The 23,760-nt window shown below is 47.7% G+C and overlaps 1 protein-coding gene across 9 annotated transcripts in view; it reads left to right on the forward strand.

Annotated features, from left to right (window-relative positions):
• Nucleotides 1-23,760, forward strand: part of RPS6KA2 (ribosomal protein S6 kinase A2) — a 367,321-nt gene that overhangs the window by 294,261 nt on the left and 49,300 nt on the right. For all 9 annotated transcript variants that reach the window (XR_011434455.1, XR_011434456.1, XM_023633075.2 and 6 more), the window contains 4 exons: nt 3,052-3,089; nt 5,769-5,911; nt 13,460-13,530; nt 15,220-15,308. Coding sequence is in view for 7 of the 9 variants with exons in the window: in XM_023633075.2 (XP_023488843.1) it covers nt 3,052-3,089; nt 5,769-5,911; nt 13,460-13,530; nt 15,220-15,308 (341 nt within the window). In the remaining 2 variants the exon portion in view is untranslated. The remainder of the gene's footprint in view (nt 1-3,051; nt 3,090-5,768; nt 5,912-13,459; nt 13,531-15,219; nt 15,309-23,760) is intronic.

Raw genomic sequence — 23,760 nt, forward strand, 5'->3', positions numbered from 1 at the left:
TGGAGACATCCTCAGGCTGGCACGTCCCACGCAGGGATTCCAAAGCGGGTGAGCAGATCCACCTGCCTGTCCCTGAAAAGGTGCTCAGACACAGGTGTGGCTTACACTCATTTGTAGGGGATGGTCCCACCCCATTCTTACCTAATGCCCATGACAACTGTGAGGGAGGCAGGGCCAGGGCCCATGTCCCTCCTGTTCATGTAAGGCTGGGCACGTAGGAAGCCTGTCCACTACTCCCCCTTCTATATTCACTGCCCCTCCCTGCCATGAGGCTGCCTCCCTCTTGTAGGTTGGGCTCACCCTGCCACTGGGAACATCTCAGACATGGTGACCTCCAAGCTACTTTCTCTCTTCCCTTTCTGTCTCTTCTGCATCATCCTCTAGATTTAGGAAACCCTTTCAACTGTTTCAACAGGCCCATTTCTAGCTGACAAGTCAGATGAGCTTTTCTGAGAGCTTTTCTGAAAGACAGTGGCACCAGATTCCTAAGCGAGATTCTTGTATCTTTAGCAATGATCATCTGTAATGTTATTTCTAGGATATTTTGCTAATCTACTCTAAATTAAAGAAATAAAGTCCCTCCAAAAGAATAGATTTCCCATTTCAGGTTTTTTCTTGTATTTTCTGAGTGGAGCTGATACAAAAACTAGGAGTTTATCCACTTGAAAAAGTAGAAATCTAGTGGATGCGATTTTAGGTCCAGTTGGCTGACCTAAACAGGGTCCCTGATTTCCTCACTCACTATTCACTGTCCTGGGAGGCGCATCATACCACCCACTGAGCCTGAGGTCTACACCTGCCCCTGGAACAGGCAGGACCTGGTGGGACCCAAGCCACACTAAGACCTCATGGCCGAGGGCTCAGAAGTGGGATTCACCCATGCTCCAGATCCTTACTCTCACCCACACTGAACTGAGGAAAACACAAACTCTCTCTCCAGCCATTTGTATTAGATGTGGAGTCATTTATGGGAAGCATCTGGGTTTGCCCAGAAACCAGGTCATGTTATGTACATGCGTGATGCAAAGTGTGTGTCCGCCTGTGACCAGAGGGAAGAGCGTACCACACGTGGCTTTGACATAACCACCAGCATGATAGAACATCACCAGCTGAACATGTAAATAAACTTCTTAAAATTTTTTTTGGTGAGGAAGATTGGCCCTGAGCTAACATCTATGCTGGTCTTCCTCTACTTTGTTGGTGGGATGGCACCACAGCTTGGCTTGATGAGCAGTGCATAGGTCCGTGCCTGGGATCTGAACCTGCAAACCCCAGGCCGCTGAAGCAGATCGCACGAACTTAACCACTACTCCACTGGGCTGGCCCCTAAATAAACATTTAAATCATCATAAAAGGCCCTCTCTTGAGTGTCCCCACAGAGAGAACAGTATCCTATTAACTACAGCATCTCCTTAAGAGAGCGGGAGCATGAGGCAGATTTCAGATCCAACTCAGCCACATGCTCATGGGTGAGCCCTGGGCCCCCTGGGTCTCTCTCTTGTTAAAGGTCAAAAGGATCTTTACAGCTAAAAATAGTAATATGCAATTGCAGCGTTGAAGGGCAAAGATTTTGTTAATTTGGACTCATAAGGAATTAATTTTGAAAGTTGCTCATTTCTGGGCAAAGATTAGGTATGACTGAAAAGTGAAGATAAGAACATTTGCCACTTTCATTACAAATTGTCATCTTAATTATAAGCTGTAACTCTCTCCTTCCCATTTCCATTAAATTGTAGGTATCTTTTTTCATCCCATGGCAGATTTTTTAAGCCATGGTGAGATAAACGTAAAATTTAGCATCTTAACCATTCTGAAGCGTCCAGTTTAGCAGTGTGGAGAGTGTTCACATTGCTGTGTAGCCGTCCCCACCATCCATCTCCCCGGCTCTCTTCTTCCTGCAAAATTGAAACTCTGTCCCATTGAACGCTAACTTCCCGCTGCCCCCTTCTCCAGCCCCTGCACCCGCCTCTGCTTTCTGTCTCTGTGAACTGCACTGCGCTAGGAGCCTCGTGTAAGTGAAATCCTACATCCTTTGGCTTCTTTCACTCAGCATAATGTCCTCCAGGTCCATCCACGGGGTCGCAGGTGTCAGCGCTTCCTTCCTCTCCTAGGGTTTTTGGGGTATCACATATTAATCCTGAAAGCCTTGCTTTGGTTTTGCTCCAGTCCACTCCCTGGGCTCTTTAGGGCTGGGCTGCTGCCTCCCAGGAGCTGGGGCAGTGGGACTTAATTACAGCAAACAGAGAAACCGGGGCGTTAGGAGCCCCAGGCCCTGAGGGTTGATAGCGTCTTGGGGTGCTCGCCGGTATCCGCCCCTTGCACACTCTCCCTGCTCCCTCCAGTGAAGAGTGTGCTGTGCCCTACCACAGGTGGGCGGAGCAAGGCCACCGCTCCCTGCCCGGGCATCTGGAGTCAGACGCTGGCGTGAGTAGGGCTTGGACCAGCGAGCAAGGCAGGGACTCCGTGGGACCAGATCTTATAACAAGATGAAGGCGGCAGAGCCCCAAGGCTCCTTGGTGCTGAGGCCTAAGGGGTCACAGGCCTCCCCAGAGGTCAGATTGGTCCCAAGAGCCAGGGCAGGGCTCACAGAAAGATCGGGGGAGAAGGAGCCAGGCCTCTGGCCAGCAAGGGCCTGCCTGGGTACAGAAAAATCCCCTCCAAGAGGCTCCAGGTCTCCACAGGCCAGGGCAATCCTGGACCCTCCCAGTCCTGTTCTTCACGCAGGACCGTCTAGAAGATTCCTGAACCTTCTCGGTGGGTGTAAGAAGGTCTCAAATGTGCTGTCCCCTGCGTTTGCCTGGTTAACCAGACACAAGAACATAGGGAGCCCCTCTGCCTCCCCAGACACCGTGGATCTGAATACGCTCCTGACTCAGCAGGAGCTGCAGACGAGGGAAACAGTAGTCTGAAAGCCCACCTCTGTGAGCTCGAGGAACCCCCGGCTGGGGACTGCGGCCCTAGTGGCCCTGGGTGTGTCCCCCTGAGGTCCACGTACCCCCCCAGCATGTCTCGTCTCTTTTAAATCATCTCTTTTCTTCCTCTTTCTTTCAGCATCCTCCTGGATGAAGAGGGACATATTAAGATCACAGGTTTGTAAAAGACGACAGTCTCCCTCGGTGACCTCATTTCAGCCCTGGTCATTCCAGGGACCCACTCAAAGCCAAAGGTGTTATCACACCGGCCTTCTAGATGCATGTCTCTGAGTTGGCTGATTTCTCCTAACTATGGACTAGTTATGTTGGTGTGTGTCCTCACAGCATCTCGAAATGCTCAGACTTCCCAGGTGGGCCCTCCTTTCCTTCTCTCCTCTGACCTAAGACCCTTCTAGTACCTTCCCTGCAGACTCTCAGCATCACTGGATGTTGTGTCCAAGAATCTCGACGCACAGCCCTGATCTTAGGGCAAATATCCGTGATCTCACTTTAGCACTTTCCAGCCCCATGGTCCTTGTCACCGCCATACCCTTCCTGCCTTCATCATTTCCGAGGGACCAGTCTCCCTACTGAAACCCCAGGTGCCTCCCATCACCACCAAATTCAACCAGACTGAGAGCTTACCCTCCAGTTCCATGACGCCTACTTGGCATTGGTTTCCTCTTGCTGCTGTCACAAATTACCACACACTTGGTGGCTTCAAACAACACACTTATCTTATCTTTGTTTTGTTATCTTATCTTATGGTTCTGGAAGCCGGAAGTCCAAAGTCGGTCTCTCAGGGCTGAGATCCAGGTGTCAGCAGGGCTGCGTCCCTTTCCGGAGGCTCCAGGGGAGAATTCTTTCTCCTTCTCCAGGCCCTAGGAACTGCCCACATCCCTCGGCTCACAGCCGCATCCTCCACATAAGAGCCTTGTGCTTCATGGGCCCACCTGGTCGTCCAGGATAACCTCCCCATCTCACGGTTCTTGACTTCATCACACCTGCAGGGCCCTCTTTGTCACGTGAGGTGACCTATTCACAGGTTCTGCAGGTTGGAATGTGGATGTCTCTCGGAGCCCTTCTGCCGGCCACCCCGCTGACCTGATCCTGGCCCCATCTCTGCACTCACCCGCTCCCGCATGTCCATCCCTGAATGAACACTGTCTCCTCACCTCTGTCAGGAAGCCATCCCTTCTTGGGGCACCTGGTCGACCTCCGTTCTACCTTCACTGCTTACCCCGGTGGCCACTTCTTCCCCAGGCCTCCCCATCTCTGCTCCGCGTCCCCCACACAGTCTCACAGCTGCTCGGTTACTTAGCTGCATGTCACCACACCCTCTCTTTTCAAGGGCAGGTTTCCCGGTCCTCCTGGGTCCCCAGTGTCTTGCGGAGTCCACAGAGTAGCTGACAGTAAATGTCAGTAAATATTTTTAAGTGCTTGTTAATGTTGCAAAGCCAGACTCTTCAAATTTCTCGTGAATTCGGACACAAGATTGTGGCTCTCCGTTTAACAGAGCCTCGAGACCACACGCTCCTGACAGGTGAAGGACAGCTTCTGGGACACCTGCAGTGTCACTTGATCAACAGTTGTGGCCTCTTCAGCAGCTCTTGGGAGCTGCGCCCCCGTGCTGATTCTGGTTTGCTCTGTTGTTGATGTCTCTGTGCCTTCCCACACCTATGACAGCAGAAGAAACTAAACCCTTCAGGCTGAGAAAGTAAAATTAACTTCTGCACCTGGTCGAGCTGTTTCGGGAAGTGTCCCTGTGGCATTTTGTGGAGATTTCACATTCTGCTAATTCTTTACAAGTTTTCTCTGCTGACTGAGGGTCTGTGCGTGATTCTCTAAATCACGCGTGTGCAGCCGTAGCTGGAATAAGTATGGAGCTGCCATGTCAAATTTATCTGTAGTATTATAGAATTTTGGCTTTCTCTGACCTAATTATCATGGTCTCTGTTGCTTATGCATGACCTCAAGTTAATAATATGCAATAATTTGTCATTTGGGCCAGGCACAAATTACAAACAAACTCCCAAGACCCTAATGTGCAAACAAGTCACTTAAGCAACGAGTGAGCAACACCTCCGAGGGTGTTTGCTGTTCTCAGTCAGCCTGCGATCATGCTTCATCCTCACATGGCCTGGAAGGAAGTGACATCATCCTTATTTTCACAGAGAGGTGCTGGAATCGTAGAACCCATGCGTTCACTGTGTCCGTCATCCACAAAGTGCGTTAACGCACAGGCACTGAAGGAGGGGAGAGCTGACTGAAGATTTCAGGAGGGAGTAGATGGGACGGTGCTCATTGCATGCCCCCCCAAATGCTCTAAGATCCTTATCAGACTTGTCTTCTTCCCCTTTGCGCCTCACCAACCAGGGACCTCTTTCCCAAGTAGCCTTCTGCCCATAACGCCTTTCCAGTCCTTTTCTTCAGAGCCAGCACCTTTCTTCCTATCACCACATGCTTCTCTCCATCCCGGGCCCGCTGACCTGCAGCGTCAGAGCTCCACATTCCACCTGAGTGTCTCTATTAACAAACGGATCTCCCGGGGGATCCACGTGGTCACTAAGACATACAACTTCTTGATATTGTTACAAGGCAGTCCTGAATTTGCAGGTTCCTAAAGGATTTTGACTTGGGGAACTTACCAGGCTTTGCCCAGCGTGCGTGGGCATGATGACGCCTGCATGCCAGGAGGGTTCTGTTGCTCCCAAACAGAGTGGGTAGGAGAAGGATGCCCAGTCAGGCAGAGTTCACGTCAGTGACGCTGAAGCTCATTGGTTAGGGGTCAGCGTGGGAATGGTCCTGAAGGCCACTCTAAGACTGATGAGTGCTGTGTGCTGTGTTCACCTTTAGACTTCGGGCTGAGTAAGGAGGCCATCGACCACGACAAGAGAGCCTATTCATTCTGTGGGACGATAGAATACATGGCTCCCGAGGTGGTGAACCGGCGAGGACATACGCAGAGCGCAGACTGGTGGTCCTTCGGTGTGCTGATGGTAATGGCCCCCCCTCCTCTTCAGTGCCGCTTGTCCTGGTTCCCCGTGAACTTTCCCATCCCCGGGTTGGTTCAGAGGTCAGGAATGACCCGAGGAAAACAAGGCTTGAAATGTAGACAACCAGTGCCCGTTAATGTGACTCAGGACACGGAGGAGGCCCCCAAATTCCTGACGCTTGCACTTCCTGGCAGCCTCCTTCGCTGTCCGTCCCAAACTTCCATCATCGGGAAACGGAACTGGGATTCAAATAAGGATGCCAATGTGTGAAGAGTCAAACCTTTTTTATACTTAGTGCTCTTACTGATTTAACGTGAGGATTTTAAGGCATACAACCATTTCCATATGAAAGATATTTTTCTTGTTTCAAACACAAAATCTTCCCTCTGAGTCATAAAAATTAACATGAGCCAAAATATACATGAAATTAAGTATTTTTACATCGACATCTAGAAACATGAATTTTTAGATCATGTGTTCAAAAAGATAGGGCATAGAACGGAACACCGTCTAGACAGGGTATTCTGTAGTCATAAGAGAAATGGTGTGGGCTCCGTTTCCCCAATCCCCACATGGCCCCTCCTCTCCTCCCTTCCTTGCGCCCTCTCACTCTGCCCATCCTCCCAGCCGGGCACTGTGCTCACGGCCCCTCCGTGCTCACCAAGCCCTCAGCATAGACCAGACTTCTGACACCATGGAATCTGACACTGGGTGAGCAGCATCGTGACTCTTTAGGGTTGTCCAAAGCCCTCCATTGTGGGCATTTAACAAGGAAACTGGAGCCACAAGAGTTTCAGTAGATTTGATGAAGGTCACTCAGCTAGCACTGGGCACAGCCATGTGCATTCCATACCCAGCTTCCATCAGTGTCCAGGCCAGCTCTCTTCCCACCACACCACACGCCTCATCCCCGGACTGTGGTACCACTGGGCTGCGTCCTGTACCCACGGTCCAGAGGTGTTGCCTAGAGAATTAGCCTGGTACCCAGGAGGACTCGTGGAGCAGTGGTCACTTGGTCTCTAGGTTCTGGTCCCGGCCCTGTGGGCTCAGAAATGTTGGCTGTGGTCGACTCGTCAGCACACAGACCGCTAACCTCTCTCTGCGGGGGCAGATGTACATTAACCAGCTCGGGAGGCCGGCTTGCAGGGCTTGAACCAGAAGGCCAGTTCACAGATTTATGACAAGAGATGTCTTCATCACGTTGGTGGGAGTGCCCCTGTCTCCGGGGTCAGCACATTCTCTCCTGTGTCAGCCACCTACAAGGAAAGTCAAATTATAATGAGAAGGCTGCTCCGTAAAACGGAATCACAGCAAATTGAACAAGTTAATACAAGCGAAGTGATTGAAACAAGTCTGCGACATTATAAGGGCTCCATAAATGTTAGCAAAGAGGATGATGGGGACGTCTATTGTGTTGATGATCATTCAGGCATTTGATGGCATCTGCTCAGAGACAGTCCATCTCCATGCTGGAGACCACCGAGATAAGCCCCCCACAGCTGTCGCTAGACTCTTTCCTGCTCTGCTCACCTTCTGGTTGAATGGTCCTTCTTTAGATATGTTAATGAGACAATTCATTAGCTTTGCTCTCTACAAGTTGATTTTTGCATCACAGCCCTGCCGATCCATATGTGTGGTTTCCTGTGTTTCCCTGTCTGGAGGGTGTTTGGTGGGGGTGGGGGTGGTCCGCCTCATGGTACCTGCTGCAGCCTATACTGGAAGTTTGATGTCACCTTCCTGACACTGGGTTATAGGTCCAAGGTTCCAGGTCTGCCTCTTCAGGAGCAATTCCACCTCTTAAGCCCCCACCTTGCTGAAAAGCACATTCCTCTGGAGGGCAAGGTGGGCTCCCTTAGGGGACCCCAGGCTTCATCTTGTTGCTGCCTCCCATCTCTACACTCCCTCTGTCCTTCCCTGGGTGACCTCCAGCTGTTATCGCTTCCTCTTGAATCCAACCCAAAGCCCGTAAAGATGACAGGTAGCGGATAAACTGGGGTTGAGAATGACCACACAGCCTTTCTCCAGGTCACCCTTTTTCTGATGAACTAAAGTCACAAATTGCTGCCACGTGTATCTCGGTGTAACCAGTGTTTAAAAGAACAAGAGGCCAGCCTGAGACTGGAGAGAAGGGCTGTCTTGGCCAGCCGACACAGCAGAGAAAACTGCACCCAAAACCGCACACCCGTCAAAGGTCGCCTGATTTAGTTTTGTGAGGTTTCTAAGGGAAAGGAGAAGATGATATGCCTCTAATCTGTTTCTGTATATAAGATGATGGACCATAAAATCTATCCCACATATATACAATATACATATATACAAATATAAAATATATATACACGTATATAGAAATATAAAATATACCTTAAAATTTTTTTTCTGGTCAAAATCATTGGATACTAAAGAAATAAGTGGAAAAGCTGAAAGGAAAAAAAGAACAGCAAAGACATATAAAAAAAAAAGATTGTAAGAAAAACAACTACACACACCCACACAAGAGAGAGACAGAGAGAGAGAGACATTGAGAGAAGAAATCCAGAGATAGAGAAACAAAGAGGGACAAGAAAAGAAGAAATAGGACTTATTTTGAGCTGATCTCCTTTCCTCAAGCTTCTCCCCAATTTTCTCCCTCCACATCCTCCCTGACGAGAGCACAGTCAGTTCTGGAACCTTCTCTAATTCTGCCCCCGGCCGAGCTGATGGGTCTGTGTTTCATGTCTGCTTGGCACTTTAATGTGTTGCTGTTACAACGTCTGGCCTCTTATGCTGTGAACATCCATCTCTGCCAGCATCTCCCAGGCACAGGGCGGTTCCTAAGTACCAGGTGACCGTCACTGTGGTCCCCAGCACAGATGCAGTGCCCGTGCCCAGGAAGGTCTGTGCCCCGCATGCAGGGCTGACACGACTGTGAAAGCAGAGAGGCGCCTGGGCTCCCCTGCCCTCACCTCTTCCCTGGGTCCCCTGTCCTTCCCATCACAGCGCTCTGGGAAGGCTCTGAAGATTGGTGTTGACGTGGTGAGATGGCTCCATGCTTTACTGAAGGGGGGCCTGCTGCGGCTGCTGTCCGGCACGGTTGACACACGGGAATTGTCCAGCCACCTTTCTCTCTGGGCACAGGGCACTTCTCACTTGTTTGCTGAAATGGTCCAGTCATTTTAGTCTAAAGGACTCCACGTTCAGTGTCTCGTGACAGCTGAGGAAGTGGATGGCGCCAGTTCCAGGACTGTTATCTCACTCACTAGCGTGAAGGAGGAGTAAGTGGGTGTCCCAGTGATGACAGATTGAGTCTGTACAACACACAGTTAGAAAGCACCTTCACATTTGATTGAACCAAAAAATCTTTAAGTTACAGAGGAAAGATATTCTTTCTGTTTACAGAAGTGGAAACAAGGCTCAAAGAGCATAAGAGATTGCTTTAAAATCACCTCATTGCTCTAAAAACCCCTTCTCCCTGAGTCCTTGCCCACCTGACCCTCTTGACAGCACGCGGTAACCAGCTTGCAGGCAGATGTCGAGACTGTTGCTTGCGACACGTCCTTGGGCAGCACCAGGAGTGACTTCCAAATTCCCATTTGCCATAGAGAGGGGTCCAGTGGGGCCTTTAGTGCGGCATCTTAGCTAAGCCTTGGGAGGAGATGAGGTTAGAGCATGCTGTCTTTATAAGGATCCCTCCACTGGCTTTTTTGAAGAAGGTGTAGACCATGAAGGGAACGTATCCACAACTGAGGGGTCACGCCCATCCTTTCCTTGAATGTCTTCATCGAGGAACTAAACCCGTGTCATCTGCGAATCCACGGATGGAATCTCAATCCATCTGAGAATCCCTCCACAGAGCTCGAAAGAAGACACCTCACACTGGGGGAGGAAATCTCTGTCCTTGAACAAAATTGAATATCCAGGGGCTGGCCTGGTGGCACAGCAGTTAAGTTTGCACATTCCGCTTCGGCAGCCCAGGGTTGGCTGGTTCGGATCCCAGGTGCGGACATGGCACTGCTTGTCAAGCCATGCTGTGGTAGACGTCCCACATATAAAGTAGAGGAAGATGGGCACAGATGTTAGCTCAGGGCCAGTCTTCCTCAGCAAAAAGAAGAAAGATTGGCAGCAGATGTTAGCTCAGGGCTAATCTTCTTCAAAAAAAATTGAATATCTGAAGTTAGGTACTTATAATGGGAAAAGAACTTAAACAGATAAGACTGGGCTCCATGTGATAGTGAATTACCAGCCCATCTCCCCCCTTGTCTGGAAGTCAGTTTGGGGGGGGGGGGTTGTTTTTTGAGGAAGATTGACCCTGAGCTAACATCTGTGCCCATCTTCCTCTATTGTATGTGGGATGCTGCCACAATGTGGCTTGATGAGCAGTGCTAGATCCACACCAGGGATCTGAACCAGCAAACCCCGGGCTGCCAGAGCAGAGCGCTTGATCTTAACCACTTGGCCACAGGGCCGGCCCCTGAAAATCAGTTTTTAGAAGGATATTTGGGTTGTGTTTTGTAGATTTTTGTAAACATCTCCTGATCGCTCTTGTTTCATACGTGAGACCACCTCACGTTCTCCTTGCCTTTCTTAACCACTGGTGCTGCGTGTGTGGGCGTTCACACGCAGGTGACTGGCCAGTTGTTCTTACAGTGCTGTGACAAATGTGGCTGGGTCAGGGCTCAGGGGCCACCCCCGTGAAAGGGTCTGAAAACCACACGTTCCTCCTGAGGCTGTTGGAGGATCAGGTCGGCGTAGACATCTAACCCACTCCGAGTAGGCGTGGCACATGGTGAGTGCTCAAGAGGTGTGAACTGGCTAGTCTGTCCCGTACGCTCCAACACCCCCCAACGCCCTCAGTCCTGACCATCGAAGCTCTCCCCAGACATTGGGTAATGTCTCAGAATTGTCCCCAGTTGAGAACCACTGCTTTAAATTCATCAAGTTATTCATCTTCCTGGAAGCATCGTAACTGCTCACAGTGAAGCTGCACCCGCACCTCATCTGGTCCCCTCTGTACGTTTCTGAGGCCTGCCCTGTTGCTGATTTGTGAATGTATTACTTGGGGTGCCCCCCAGCACGTGTATTTGAATGTGGGACCCCACAATGAGCTATGACTTTTATCAGTTTGCCCTGGAAATGTTGGTCAGTCTCGGGATTGTTCAACACTTGAGCAAAAAAACACGTATTATATGTAATGTCCCAGGGATGCTCATCAGTAATACACTGATTTAATGAAATACCTAAATACAGAGAAATTCCTGAGCGGCTTTGTTCAAAACAGAAATGCTGAAATGATCTTTCTCCACATCTGACAGAAGGGGAACTCTTAAGGGGGCTGGAAGTGAAGCCAAAGTACCATGAGTGGGGTAGGCTGAAAAAATAAATAGCTTCATCGTCATCACCACCACCACCATCGTCATCTTCATCATCGAGAAGCATTTATTGAACACCCATGTATGCCATTGCGTTGGATGTTAATAAATGGTTCAGGACCTCCCACTGTGTAGCTAATTGCATGGGATGAAACAATGTGGACGCAAAAAGGGGATGGAGAGAGAAAAGCACAAAGGATTTGTACCCTGATCGTTAGAGAGCCACAGTCAAAGCTTAAAGTAATCACTGAATGGATACATGCAAGATATTGGTTGATCTATAATAAATAATTAGATAATATACAGATGGCAGGTTGGGCACCATCTTTATAGCAAAGATAAATGGCCAGAGTCGAGTAATAGCTTTCTCATGTCACGTGGCCAGAAAGCATTTTTGTTGAAATGGAATTTCATTCATAGTAGACTCAAGAAAGAAAGAAGAGAAGAGAGAAAGAGAGAAGAGAAGAACCAAAATGGTCAGGGAATTTTCTTTGCTAATATGAACCTACTTTAAGAGATATTTTAATTTGTATGATCAACATACAAACTTTCGTCCTATTTTATCAGCTGAACAGCTCATCTGTAGTCAACATTCTAGCCTTGCAATTTAGTTATGTTTGTCTATTTTTAGATTCTCGTCTGGACTCTCTTACTCTCGATTTTTATTGCTTATATATTGATTGATTGCCTGCGGCCTGTCTGCTCTGTGAGTCTTCACTTAATGGGCGCACATGGGATGGTCAGCGAATGTTAACCTGATAGGGCGGCATTTCAACATCTGAACGGGCAGGAATTTCTAAATTTCTTTTAAAATCTGCTTTCAGAAAGTAGACCAATTAATACTAATAAAGCCTTAAATCCATTCATTTATTTAATCTTGTAATTTCCTTCCTAGTTTTATCATTAGGATAACTCCACATCTTAGGAAAACTTTATGTACATTTCAGTATTATTTATAATTGTGGAAAATTGGAAACATCATAAGTGTCCAGTGATAGGTAAACTATTATATTTTGGCATATCCACACATGAAGTGATATTACAAAGATTTTGTAATAATCATTTGAAGTTTTTATATTATTCTGTGAAAAGTTAGTATATAAAACCTTATTTATGTTTGAAAGATACACTTGAAGAAAGTACTAGAAGGAAATAAATGCTAATTGCGATTATCTTTGGGTAATGGAATAATGGGTGATTATTTTGGTCTCTCTGTTTTGATGTATTTCCCAAGATTTTCACAATGCAGAGGAAAAATACTGGAAGATAAGTTTAAAAGGGGCAGAGACATATGCAGTCAAGAATCAGGACCAGGGAAATTGAATAAGACCATATAAACTCCTGCACTGAGGCTGCTTTCTTATCATGTAACTGACATGAGGACCCTGGGAGGATGCGCACTTTAGCACATTTCAGTTAGATGCAGCATCTTCTGCGGAAGAAAAGGATTTGCTGTGGCTGCCGCCCCAGTTCCTTTCCTCAGAAGTGGTCCGATGTGCACGTTGTTCGGTAAATTCTGTGATTCCAGGCCACTGCTTCCAGAGCCCTGTAATCAGGGCTGTTTGGGTGGGAAGGAAATCCCTGCTCAGGAAAGTCTACTCCCCAATCCTGCCTTTATCGCAAGCTCCATCCTGGCCGACGTCCACCTAGTATTTTTGGTGTGTGGCAGCCTGTATTGGAGAAGTTCTTGGTGCCATATTGTTTTTGCCAGATGTTGGTAATGGACTGAAGTCAGGGGCCGTTCCGCCCTGGTGAGCAGACGGCTCTCCACCCTGTCCTGATACATATGAGCATTTAGTACAGGTCAGCTCTCCTCCTCCTCGCTCAGCCCCTCCCAACAACCCACCAGAGAAGGACAGGGTCCTCAACCAGCACCCGTGAAGATGTGTGGCCCAAACTGCCGTCCCCTCCCATCCATCAGCATCCTGCGTATTTCTTCTCTCCGCAGCACCTAGCACCTTCTCACCTTCCATGGAGATGAATTATTTACTGTGTTTATCGTGTGTCCATCTCCCCAGTGAACTTGGAGCTCCTTGAGGCATTTCAGTTCACGGATGTGCATCAGGCACGTCGGCCAACGCCTACACTGAATTGATCAGGATTTTGAATGGATAAATGACTTCTGTGGCATTTTGATTCTGGGGCTCTCTACTGTTGAATCCGGTCAGTCTGAACACTCGCTCTCCCTGTCTGTGTTGCTCTGCAGTTTGAGATGCTCACGGGGTCTCTGCCGTTCCAGGGGAAGGACAGGAAGGAGACCATGGCCCTCATCCTCAAGTGAGTAGGAGACACCCACCCTTGGGGATCCACCCCAGTGCTCGTTAGCACCTTTGGATTTGAAGAGCTTCAGTCTTGAGAACTAGGATTGTTAAGTAGGCATTAGCAATAATGATAATAAGCATTCTTGGCCTTTTAATTAGAGTGGGCAAAGTAAATGGCCAACTGTGAATGGGTTCACCAAGTGACTCTGATGAACTCCTCTACCATAGATAAAGGTTTCCATCAGTAAAAATTAAGTTGTCCAATGGCAGGTTTTTAGATGCGATGATTGGTGACCTTCAGAAGCAAATTAACAGATTCAGAAGTGCAGAGGCCTTAGGGGCTCCAGGGAGAAGGCAGGGGCAGCGGTTTCCATCCCTTCTCTTCCTGTGACCCCATTCGTGCAGGTACCTGAGCTCTCCTGCCTGGTGTCGGCAGGAATCACATTGCCCATGTGACTGAATGCAAACATAATTTTCTGATTAATTCTCATGAAGAATCACTTACCCCGCAAATGGGTTTTGTTCTTAGAATCCTCGAAAGAAGTCTAAACCCAGTGCAGGTCTTGCTATAATGTCTTAAATGTGAGCAGACTCCATCTGAGCAAGAGGTCAGAAGGGAGAGATCTGGGAGGGAAGAAGGAGAGAGGAGAATGGACGGGAGTGGGGAAGTGGCCCCAGAAACAGGTAGACGGTGAACTCCAAGTCGAGGGAGAGAACTTACTGCAGCAGAAGGAGAAACCGTAAAGCTGCTTGTCCTCATGACCAGCTCTCTCAAACCCTGCAAATGGACAGGTGACTTTTATAAAATCAAGAGGCACATAAGAAGTTATAAATTAAGTTTTTGTAAATTTCATCATTCTGTTAATGGAAGGAGAGATTAGTGGAGGAAGCCCCGTGGCGAGGATTTAATCGGTGTCTTTCTGTATCAAGTGACCTTACATTGTGGGCGACATCTGTAGTTTGTCTTATTTTTGTACTGATTAACTCTGTTTCTTTTCATTTTAAGGGGGAACAAGATCTTTGCTTTTTCTCAAGCTGGAATAATTCCCTCCAGCTAGAATAGTCCCTAAGTCCCAGGTGTGGACTCGTGACTGGTCACTTGGGAGTGACAGTGTTTTCTGAGGGAGCAGCATCCAGTTGTGGTCCCATGGTTCCCAAAGGGTGGTCTGAGGACCCCTGGGGGCCTGAGCCCCTCCAGGCGCTTGCAAGGTCCTCCCTTCCCAGATTTTTTTCATAGTATTGCAGCTGACTGAATGCAAAGGCAGATAAGAGAATCCAGCAGTCTCCTATCAGACCAGGGAGAGATTCCTAAGTGAGAACAATGCCACTCTCCTTGGGAAAGACTGCTGTTGATGTCTTGGAAAACATAGTTTCCATTAAAAATATTATGTGAGTGGGATTGTTATTGTTTATTTTTTAGTGGCTTTATTATTTTTAAATGAATTATTAAATAGCCATTGTAAAAATTTCTCAGTTTCAATTTCTCATACGGTCAACATCACAGATACAACCCACATAAACCAAAGCCCTTCGGTAACTTTTAAGGCATGAAAGGGCCCTAAGAGCCAAAAGTTTGGGTGCTCCTGTTCTGGGTCACTTAGATTTGTCTGTTGATGCTGACTGAGCAGGATTGCAAAGGACTGAAGAAACTCTGGTCATTTTAGGGCTCGTCCTTCTCATCCTAAAAGCCACCTCTGTTTTTCAGAGCCAAGCTGGGCATGCCACAGTTCCTCAGCCTGGAGGCCCAGAGTTTGCTCAGAGCCCTCTTCAAACGGAACCCGTGCAACCGACTGGGTAAGACCCCCGTGAGCCCCACGCCACATGGGGATGCGCGGCCCCCTCCCTTCTCCACCAGGCTCCAGTCTGGCTATGTGGTTTCCTAAATTCACCTACAGTGAAAGGTCCTGAAGCAGGGGTGGAAATACTCTCACATGTTGTGCGAGCTCCAGGGCTTTCCAGAACACAAAGTCACTGCCCGAGTACTGTAAGCTATTTTCTAAAAGCCCCTGTTTTTACACAAAACAGTGGCACTTTCTTCTACCACTTTTCCTTCCCTTGATTTTGGGGGGAAACTACAGACAGAACAGTTGAAAATCTGCTTCTCATTTAATCCTTCTCTAGTTAAGAAATCTCAAGATATATGTTAGAATTGAGATTTCCGTGAATGTTCGCTAAGTATTAATTCACTTTCAAAATAACTCTTTACAAAGTGATTTCCCACGGTTGCCTTTCACTGGTTATTCTCCTACAAGGTAATCAGATACTTAAAAATTCCACAGGTGAGGAACTGGCCCGGTGGCACAGTGGTTAAGTTTGCACGTTCTGCTTCGGCGGCCCAGGGTTCGCCGGTTCGGATCCCGGGTGCAGACATGGCACTGCTTGTCAAGCCATGCTGTGCTAGGCATCCCACATATAAAGTAGAGATTTACTATAAAGTAGAGGAAGATGGGCACAGATGTTAGCTCATGGCCAGTCTTCCTCAGCAAAAAGAAGGATTGGCAGCAGATGTTAGCTCAGGGCTAATCTTCCTCAATAAAAAATAAATAAAAATTCCACAGGTGAGCCAGCCCTGACAGCCTAGTGGTTAAAGTTTGGCACTCACTGCTTCGGCAGCCCAGGTTTGTTTCCTGGTCGCAGAACCACACCATCTATCTGTCAGTTGCCATGCTGTGCAGTGGCTCATATAGAAGAACCAGAAGGACTAACAGCTAGGATATACAACCGTGCACTGGGGCTTTGGGGAGGAAAAAAAAAATTCCACAGGTAACGCATCTACTGAAATCTTTGTCCGCTTGCCCAGTTTTCTTTCCTCCCACAGTCCGGTAGAATAATCCATCATTGTCACTAGTACTTCTGTATGTGCTGAGCATAGATGAGGGTGGTAGGTAATGACATGAATTCATCGGAGGCCGGGAAGAGGTGTCCCGACATGGCGCCACCTGTGTGAGAAGCTGGAAATGCAATTAAAACACAAGGCACCATTTTTCTGCCCATGATGGTGGCAAATAGTATAGATATCAGTAATGTCCAGGGTCGTACAGGTGTGGGCCCTCCTATGCACTGTTGTCCACAGAGCAGTTGGTGCAATATGTTGTCACTTTGGCAAAATCCGTCAACATTTTAATTGTGTATACCCTTTTACCGAGAAATTTTACTTCCAGAAGTCTATCCAGCAGAAATACCCATGCCATCATATGTTATATATATTAAAAAAAAATGCAAGTTGATGCTGTTTCTGTTTAGCAAATACCCAGAGACAAAGTTAATGTCAATTAATAACGAAACCTTTAAATGAACTGTGACACATTCTCACCAGGCGTACAGGGCAGCCATTGAACTGGGATGGGCTGTAGCCGGGTGCCTCTACCGTGGTACTGTTGACCTCTTGGCTGGATGACTCTTTCTCGTGGGGGACCATCTTGAGCATTGTAGGATGTTTAACAGCATCCCTGGTCTCTACCCCCAGAGGCCAGTAGCACCTCCCTCTCCCAGCTGTAGCAACCAGAACTCTCCAGACTTGCCCGTGGGTTCAAAATCCCCAGATGAGACCACTACTCTGTAGACACTGATCTGAGTGATGCCCAGGGTCTATCTGAGTTGCAGAGATGAGTTGCTGCCGAGTCTGAATGCATCCCGTGGTGGAACTTGTAGTCAATTCACACCAGAGTCTGTCCTGGGTAGGTCCCCACAAAGGTGGCCTGGAGAGACCCACGTGGGCCCCAGCCCCTAACACCAGCCTGGCGCTCGCCCCATGGTAGGGTCTGTTCAAACGACTGTTGTTGAGTGAGTTCGATTAAAATCAGTCAGCATGGTAACCACGCACGTCTTATGGGGCTGCCCCGAATAGAGGTCCCCAGAGGCCCGGCCCCGAGGGCAGAGACTGCTGTGTGGCTAGAGGCGGCTTTCCTGGAGGGAAACTCGGGCCGGTCAGAGAGGAAGGCTGAGGCCCTCCCGGGAGAGCAGCCCTGGGCACCAGGCTGCTGACAACGTCCGGGACACCGGTAGGGTGGCAATGAGCCCAGAGGTCCGGGGATGGGGCGCACAGCTGGTCTCCACAGTGGGGCTTCTGCTGGGGCCGATGGACATAGTGTGTGTGGGTTGGGTTCATGATTTGCAGGAACCTTGAGATCTAAACAGAATTTCGTCCACATTGTGGTTACTGGGGCTCCTCAGCAAAGCCCCGGATGGCACCTGAGGCCTCCTCACGGTTCTGACCTAGGCAAAGCCAAGGCCCTCGATTCTATGAGACGCAGCTCCTAAAGATGCTTGCACCACACCCCGTCTGTAGAAACTCCGCTGGCCTGTTCTTTGGACATTGTGCCTCCATAAACAAGCATCAGTTCAGGGGAGCAGCGAAAGGCTCACCTGAGGGTGGGGGTCCTGGAGACGGTGGGAGACCTCAGCCTCAGGTGGAGGGACAGCGCGGAGCTGGCGGGACGTGGACAAGGAGTAAAGGACACGAGGACCTTTGGGTCTGACCCTTTGTCCTGAAATTGCAATGTTGTCAAATGCGGTGTGGGCCAGCCCAGGGGCCTCCCCAGGTGTGCAGACCCTCAGCTCATCGCTGTGCTTTCTGAGCAGGTGAAGCGGCGTTTCTTAATCGTGAAAGCGCATTTTGAGACATAGAACCAAGTTAAGATAATAGACGTGGCCCTCAATTAAGTCTATTCGTTGCAGTTCCCTCTAATTTGTCTCTAAATGTCACACAAAGATCACCCTTGTTTGCCCATTTCTGATCTTTCCTGGGTCAGGAATTAATTGATTGCCTTTCTTCAATGTCTCCATCAGTGTCGGAGTGACGCTGAAATGACCCCTTCCCGGTCCAAAATGGACTCGCCGTGCAGCTCAGCAGATCTGAACCCGCTTCAGAACACAGCTGCCTCCGAGTCTGGAGTGCAGCACTGTGAACCGCCCAAGGAGACGGGACACCTTGGCCTATCCCTTCCCCTCATTGCGGAGCCCTCTCGAGACCCTTCTCCAAGCCTGTCTTCACACTTTCCTCCAAAAAGAGAGGTTTCGCTTTTTGAAACCGGACGAGTCCATGAAGTTCATTTTTCTAATTTTGCTTTTTCTTTCTCCTCTAGTGACTGAAACCTATTTTTCCCCTGCGGGATCAGCCTGAGGGATACACATCCCTTCCTATTTGTTCACTGATGCCCAAAACATTATATGATCAGCGCCATGATCATGCAGGGCCACCTAAAATGAACCTGGGAGTTCTCTAACCTGCCTCTCGTTTTCAAAGATAAAAAAAATACATAAATTATTTAGAAAGTGATTTCTTCCCTCCATGTCTTAGGAGAGCGTAAATATTATAGTTCCCACGCGTCCACTCTCCAGACTTCATCCTATTTACTGGGACAACCCCACCACCACCAGCGAGTGCAGTGACATTGTAAAGGAAAGAGCAGCATCTCTGGAAAAATCACTGATGACACTAGATCTGGAGATCCACCCTTTATCTAGTCAGAGCACATTTGGCGCTGGGACCACAAGAGCTGGCACAGAATGTCCTGCTAGAAACTGCTGACAACCCAAACAGCATAAGAAGGCACTGTATCAATGTGCATGTGCACACACACAAAACAAAGGCAGGTTATGTGTATATAATATAGAAAGTCTCCATTTATGACCTCCTCCAGGAAACGCAATCCCAGCCTTCCACTCTGGAGCAAATATCGTAAGATCCATCCGTTCAGGTTCAAAGGGGCTTTGACTTGTTCCTAGAACAATGTCAGACATCAGTATCCAGTTAAAAGCCATAAATTAGAGCTAAGCATTCATAGATTGTTTATTTCTAATCTTTGCCACAACAAAGGCCATGTTCAGCTTTTCTGAGTCTTAGTTAGAAATTGAAAAGATGTTTCGGGAAAATTCCCTGTAACGCTGCTTATATTTCTAAGAGAAGCACTCTCATGGGACCTGTCAGACTTGAGAAATGAACTGTCTTCAGCTCACAACTTGATTCTTTTTCGCTCTAATTTGGGCTGGGGACATGATTTTTCTCCTTTCCTCTGCAGAGAACTCCCTGGAATTTCACTGTAATTGGATTTGATGAATTGTGCACAGTCTCAACTTGTCTTCATTGAATTTGATACAGAATTTTCATTCAGTAGAAAAACTGGACAGAAAGTATCAAGATTTAGAAGGAGAAAGATAATTATATAAAATCACAGTCTTAAGGAATAGAAAATTGTCTTTATCAGACCCAAACGTGGTGAGGGTTTCCATTTTTACCTAAAGACCTCCCTATGTCGTGAAGGGGCCATTCAGAGCCGTTATTTTTTTGCCTTCCATAAGTATTTTTGTGCTTTTTAAGCAGTCAATGCCTATACACTTCTTTGTGGTATTTTATCCCCTTCCTATCTTTTTAAATTTTGGTAAAATACACGTATGTAAAGTTTACATCTTAACCACTTTTAAGTGTACAATTCAGTGGCATTAAGTACATTCACACTGTTACACAGCTGTCACCTCCATCCATCTCCAGAGCTCTTTAATTTTCCCAGACTGAAACTCTGTCCCCATTACACAATAACTCCCCATTCTCCTCTTTCGCAGGCCCTGGCAACTACCATTCTACTTTCTGTCTCTATATTTTGACTACTCTTGGTGCCTCATATAAACAGAATCATACAGTATTTACCTTTTTTATGACTAGCTTATTTCACTTAGCGTAGTGTCCACAAGCTTCATCCATATTGTAGCAAATGTCAGAATTTCCTTCCTTTTTAAGGCTGGATAATAGTCCACTGAATGGATATACCACATTTTGCTTATTCGTTCATCCAACAATGGACACGTGCTGTTTCCCCCTTTTGACTATTGTGGATAATGCTACCATGAACGTGGGTGTACTGTTATCCCTTCAACCTTGAATTCTTCTGGGTATATACCCAGAAGTGGAATTGCTAGATCATATGGTAATTCTGGTTTTAAGTTTTTGAGGGACCTCCTTACGATTTTCCATAGTGGTTGCACCATCTTCCTATCTACAGGAAGAGTCCTGGACCATTTTTATCTCTGGAATGAGCAAGGAGGCAAACGTTTGTACTGTCCAGTGTCGGTGAGGATGTGATGGAAGTGGATCTCTTCTGGTAAAGATGTGCCTTTGTCCCACTTTTCCATAAGTCAACTTGAAAATGTCTATCAGAATATTTAAAGCACATACTCTTCACCCAAGTAGCTTCACTTCGGGGAATGTTTCCTCCAGATGTATTCGCACAAGTGCAGACATATGTGGGATGCCAATGTAGGAGGGAAGAGAAGAAAGAAACCCATGTTCCCATCACAGATAGATGGTTTCTAGAAATGCGGTTGGTCTACAGGGGCACTAAGCAGCTCAGAAAGGGAGGCAGTTCCACACCCACTAACATGGGAAGGTCTTGCAGCTGGAAGAGAAGAGTTCAGTGAAAACAGCCAATTCCAGAACGATCCTATTTTTAGACAAGAGGGGGGAGGTAAGTAAAGAAAATTTCTGGAAACATTTATTTGGACAAACAAATACATAAAAAAGTGGAGATCATTGGTGTGCAAAGACCTGAAGTAGGGGAGCATTGCTTTCTACCGGTTGGACCCTTTTCTCTCTCTGCCTCTTGGCTGCTGGACAGACCAAAGGAAAGTTATCTGATGCACAATTACTGGTAAACCATGATTCTGTAAGGAAAACTATCATTTTGCGGGATACGTTTTAACAGATATTGTTAAACCCTCTCCCGAGAACATTACAAAAAGGTAGAATTGTTTGACCCGCCTCTGGAAAGTGCTACATTACTTGACAGGAAGCATTAAGACCTGAATTTGTCCTAGAAGGAGAACAAGTCCTCTCCAGTCTTACAGGAAAGAGGGGCCTCCTGGGTCTACCCCCGTCAGGATTCTCTACACATTTGCCACCAGTAACATTGCTGATGGTGGAAACTCTTCTGTCAATACCAAGTTTTTGATATGAAAATCTGTCCAGTCTCTGCCTTGTCATTCTTGAGTGCCAGAATAAAGTCCAAACACGTATTAGGAATGGGGGAGCATATGTGAAAATTGCACACTTCCTAAGGTAGCAGGCATTGCCACTCACTCCATTATCGCATCCTCTTGGTAACTCCCGGGGGAACCTCCCCCAGGCCTTCAGGAAGCCGCCAGTCACTGCCTGTGGGAGCCAAGTGTGTGAGGGTTTGCAACGCCCTCGGGGCGGAAACTGGAATCAGGAAGGAGAAATTAAGACATAGGACGCGTTTATTCATTTAAACACACACCTGAGAACAATTCTGGCTCATCTTTTGCAGCGATTGAAGAGAGAAGAATTTTGTCTTGGGAGTCACTTATTTCAGTCAAATATCGTTGTTTGATGGGGAGGATTTGTCACAGCGAGCCGAACGAATGAGACTCGGGGGGCCGTGTTCGTTCTCCATTTATCCTGGAGGAAGGAAACAATTTTCTAAATGATCTATATATTTTTTGTCTTGAGATTTCACATCGCAAAAATCATAGTTCTCCGGCCCAAAATATTGTTTTATTATTTAGTTGAAATAACTGATGAGAGAGAAAGATGGACTCATCTCATTGGGAGGCTGGGGCCTCGAAGCACAGACGTGGTGCAAATTCTCACTACAGCGGAAGAAAGAAGGTGCAGATTAAAATGTGCCGATGGAGTGTCTGTAAAGAGCCAGCATGTGCTAGCAAAGAATTTGTAGTCACACGAACACCTGATTCCCTTTGCATCTCACTTTGTTTTAATTCTTGCAGACTGTATTTGGAAATGATGGGTACAAATGGGTACAATGTAGTGAATACAAAATGCAAAGTATATTCTTCAAAGAGATAGAGCCAATGAGTGACTCTGCAGGTGCGTGACTCCCGTGTCTGCTGTCCATAGTGCTTCTGACCACAGCGTATCAGCAGTCACCAAAAAAAGAGCTGGGGCCAGGTACAAATTGGAGGTGGTTTTTCATTTTATTTAAATACTTATGCTCAGAAGGATTTTTCAATCTAGAGTTCTGGTCTTCATCAAAGGAGGCCAGCGCGCAGGACGGACATGGAGGGAGGGCGGCATCGGAAGGCAGACCGTTCGTTTGTTCTCGAAGTTTAACACAGCAGCTGTTTGGGCACCCATCAAGAACTGCTGGGCACTGGGGCTGGGATCAGATCTCGGGGCTCAGGTCAGGATTTATAGAACAAGGAAGACAGACACGTGAATCCAGGGGGTCGTCATGGTGAGGTCCTCGAAGAATGAAAGCTGTTTCTCTCTAGTCTCACCAAGACCCCCAGACACGATGTGTGGGTTTTTCCACACCAACAAATTCTCCAGTTCTCAGCAGACACCAGCTTGGTGTCTTAGGATTCAGTTCAGTTCTGGCTCTAACCACCAGAGTCAGCTCAGAACCCACAGGTTAGGGGCTCAGTCCCACAAGACGCCCCCACTTCAGATGGCAGACTCAAGTCCCAGGTTGTCACCTGTGCTTCCAGCTGACCAGCTGCGAGCCAATCCGGGGTTCCCAAGACCCCCTCGTCCGGTTCTGTAATTTGCTAGAACAGCTCACAGAACTCAGGAAGGCACTTTACTTACTATTGCCAATTTATTACAAAGGATATTTTAAAGGATGCAGATGAACAGCCAGATGACGAGGTGCACAGGGGGAGGTTCAGAAGAGTCCAGGTGCTTCTCTCCCCTTGGGGTTTTGGATGTCCCATCCTCCCAGCACATGATACGTTCACCAACCCAGAAACTCTCGGAACACTGTTGTTTAGGGTTTTTATGGAGGTTCCAGTACATAACACGATTGATTAAATCATTGGCCCCTGGGGATTGCCTGCCTCCAGCCTCTCTCCCCTGCCTGGAGCTGGGAGGTGAGGCTCAAAGTTCCAAACCCCTCATCTCCTGATTGGTTCCCCTGGTGACCAGCCCCCATTCTTAGGGGCTTTCCCATAGTCCCTTAATTCACATAAATTCAGGGGTGGTTAAGAAGGGCTTGTTATGAATTCCAAAAGATGCTCTTTTCACCTCTGGAGCTGTTTCTGGACCTGGTGACAAAACCTAAATACAGAAGTTGCTTCTCTCTCTCTCATCCCTTAGGAAATTCCAAGGTTTTGGGAGCTCTGGCCTGGAGCCAGAGACGAAGACCAAAATATGTATTTCTTAGTATACCATAATATCACAAGTCCTCAGAAGAAAGATCCAAATTGGATCTGAGGGTCACGGTGGAGTCCCAGCCCAGGGGACACGTTCACTAAGTTTGATGGATGCACCTCAAAT

This window comes from Equus caballus, chromosome 31 (assembly GCF_041296265.1).
Source record: "Equus caballus isolate H_3958 breed thoroughbred chromosome 31, TB-T2T, whole genome shotgun sequence".
Taxonomy (NCBI): Eukaryota; Metazoa; Chordata; class Mammalia; order Perissodactyla; family Equidae; genus Equus; species Equus caballus.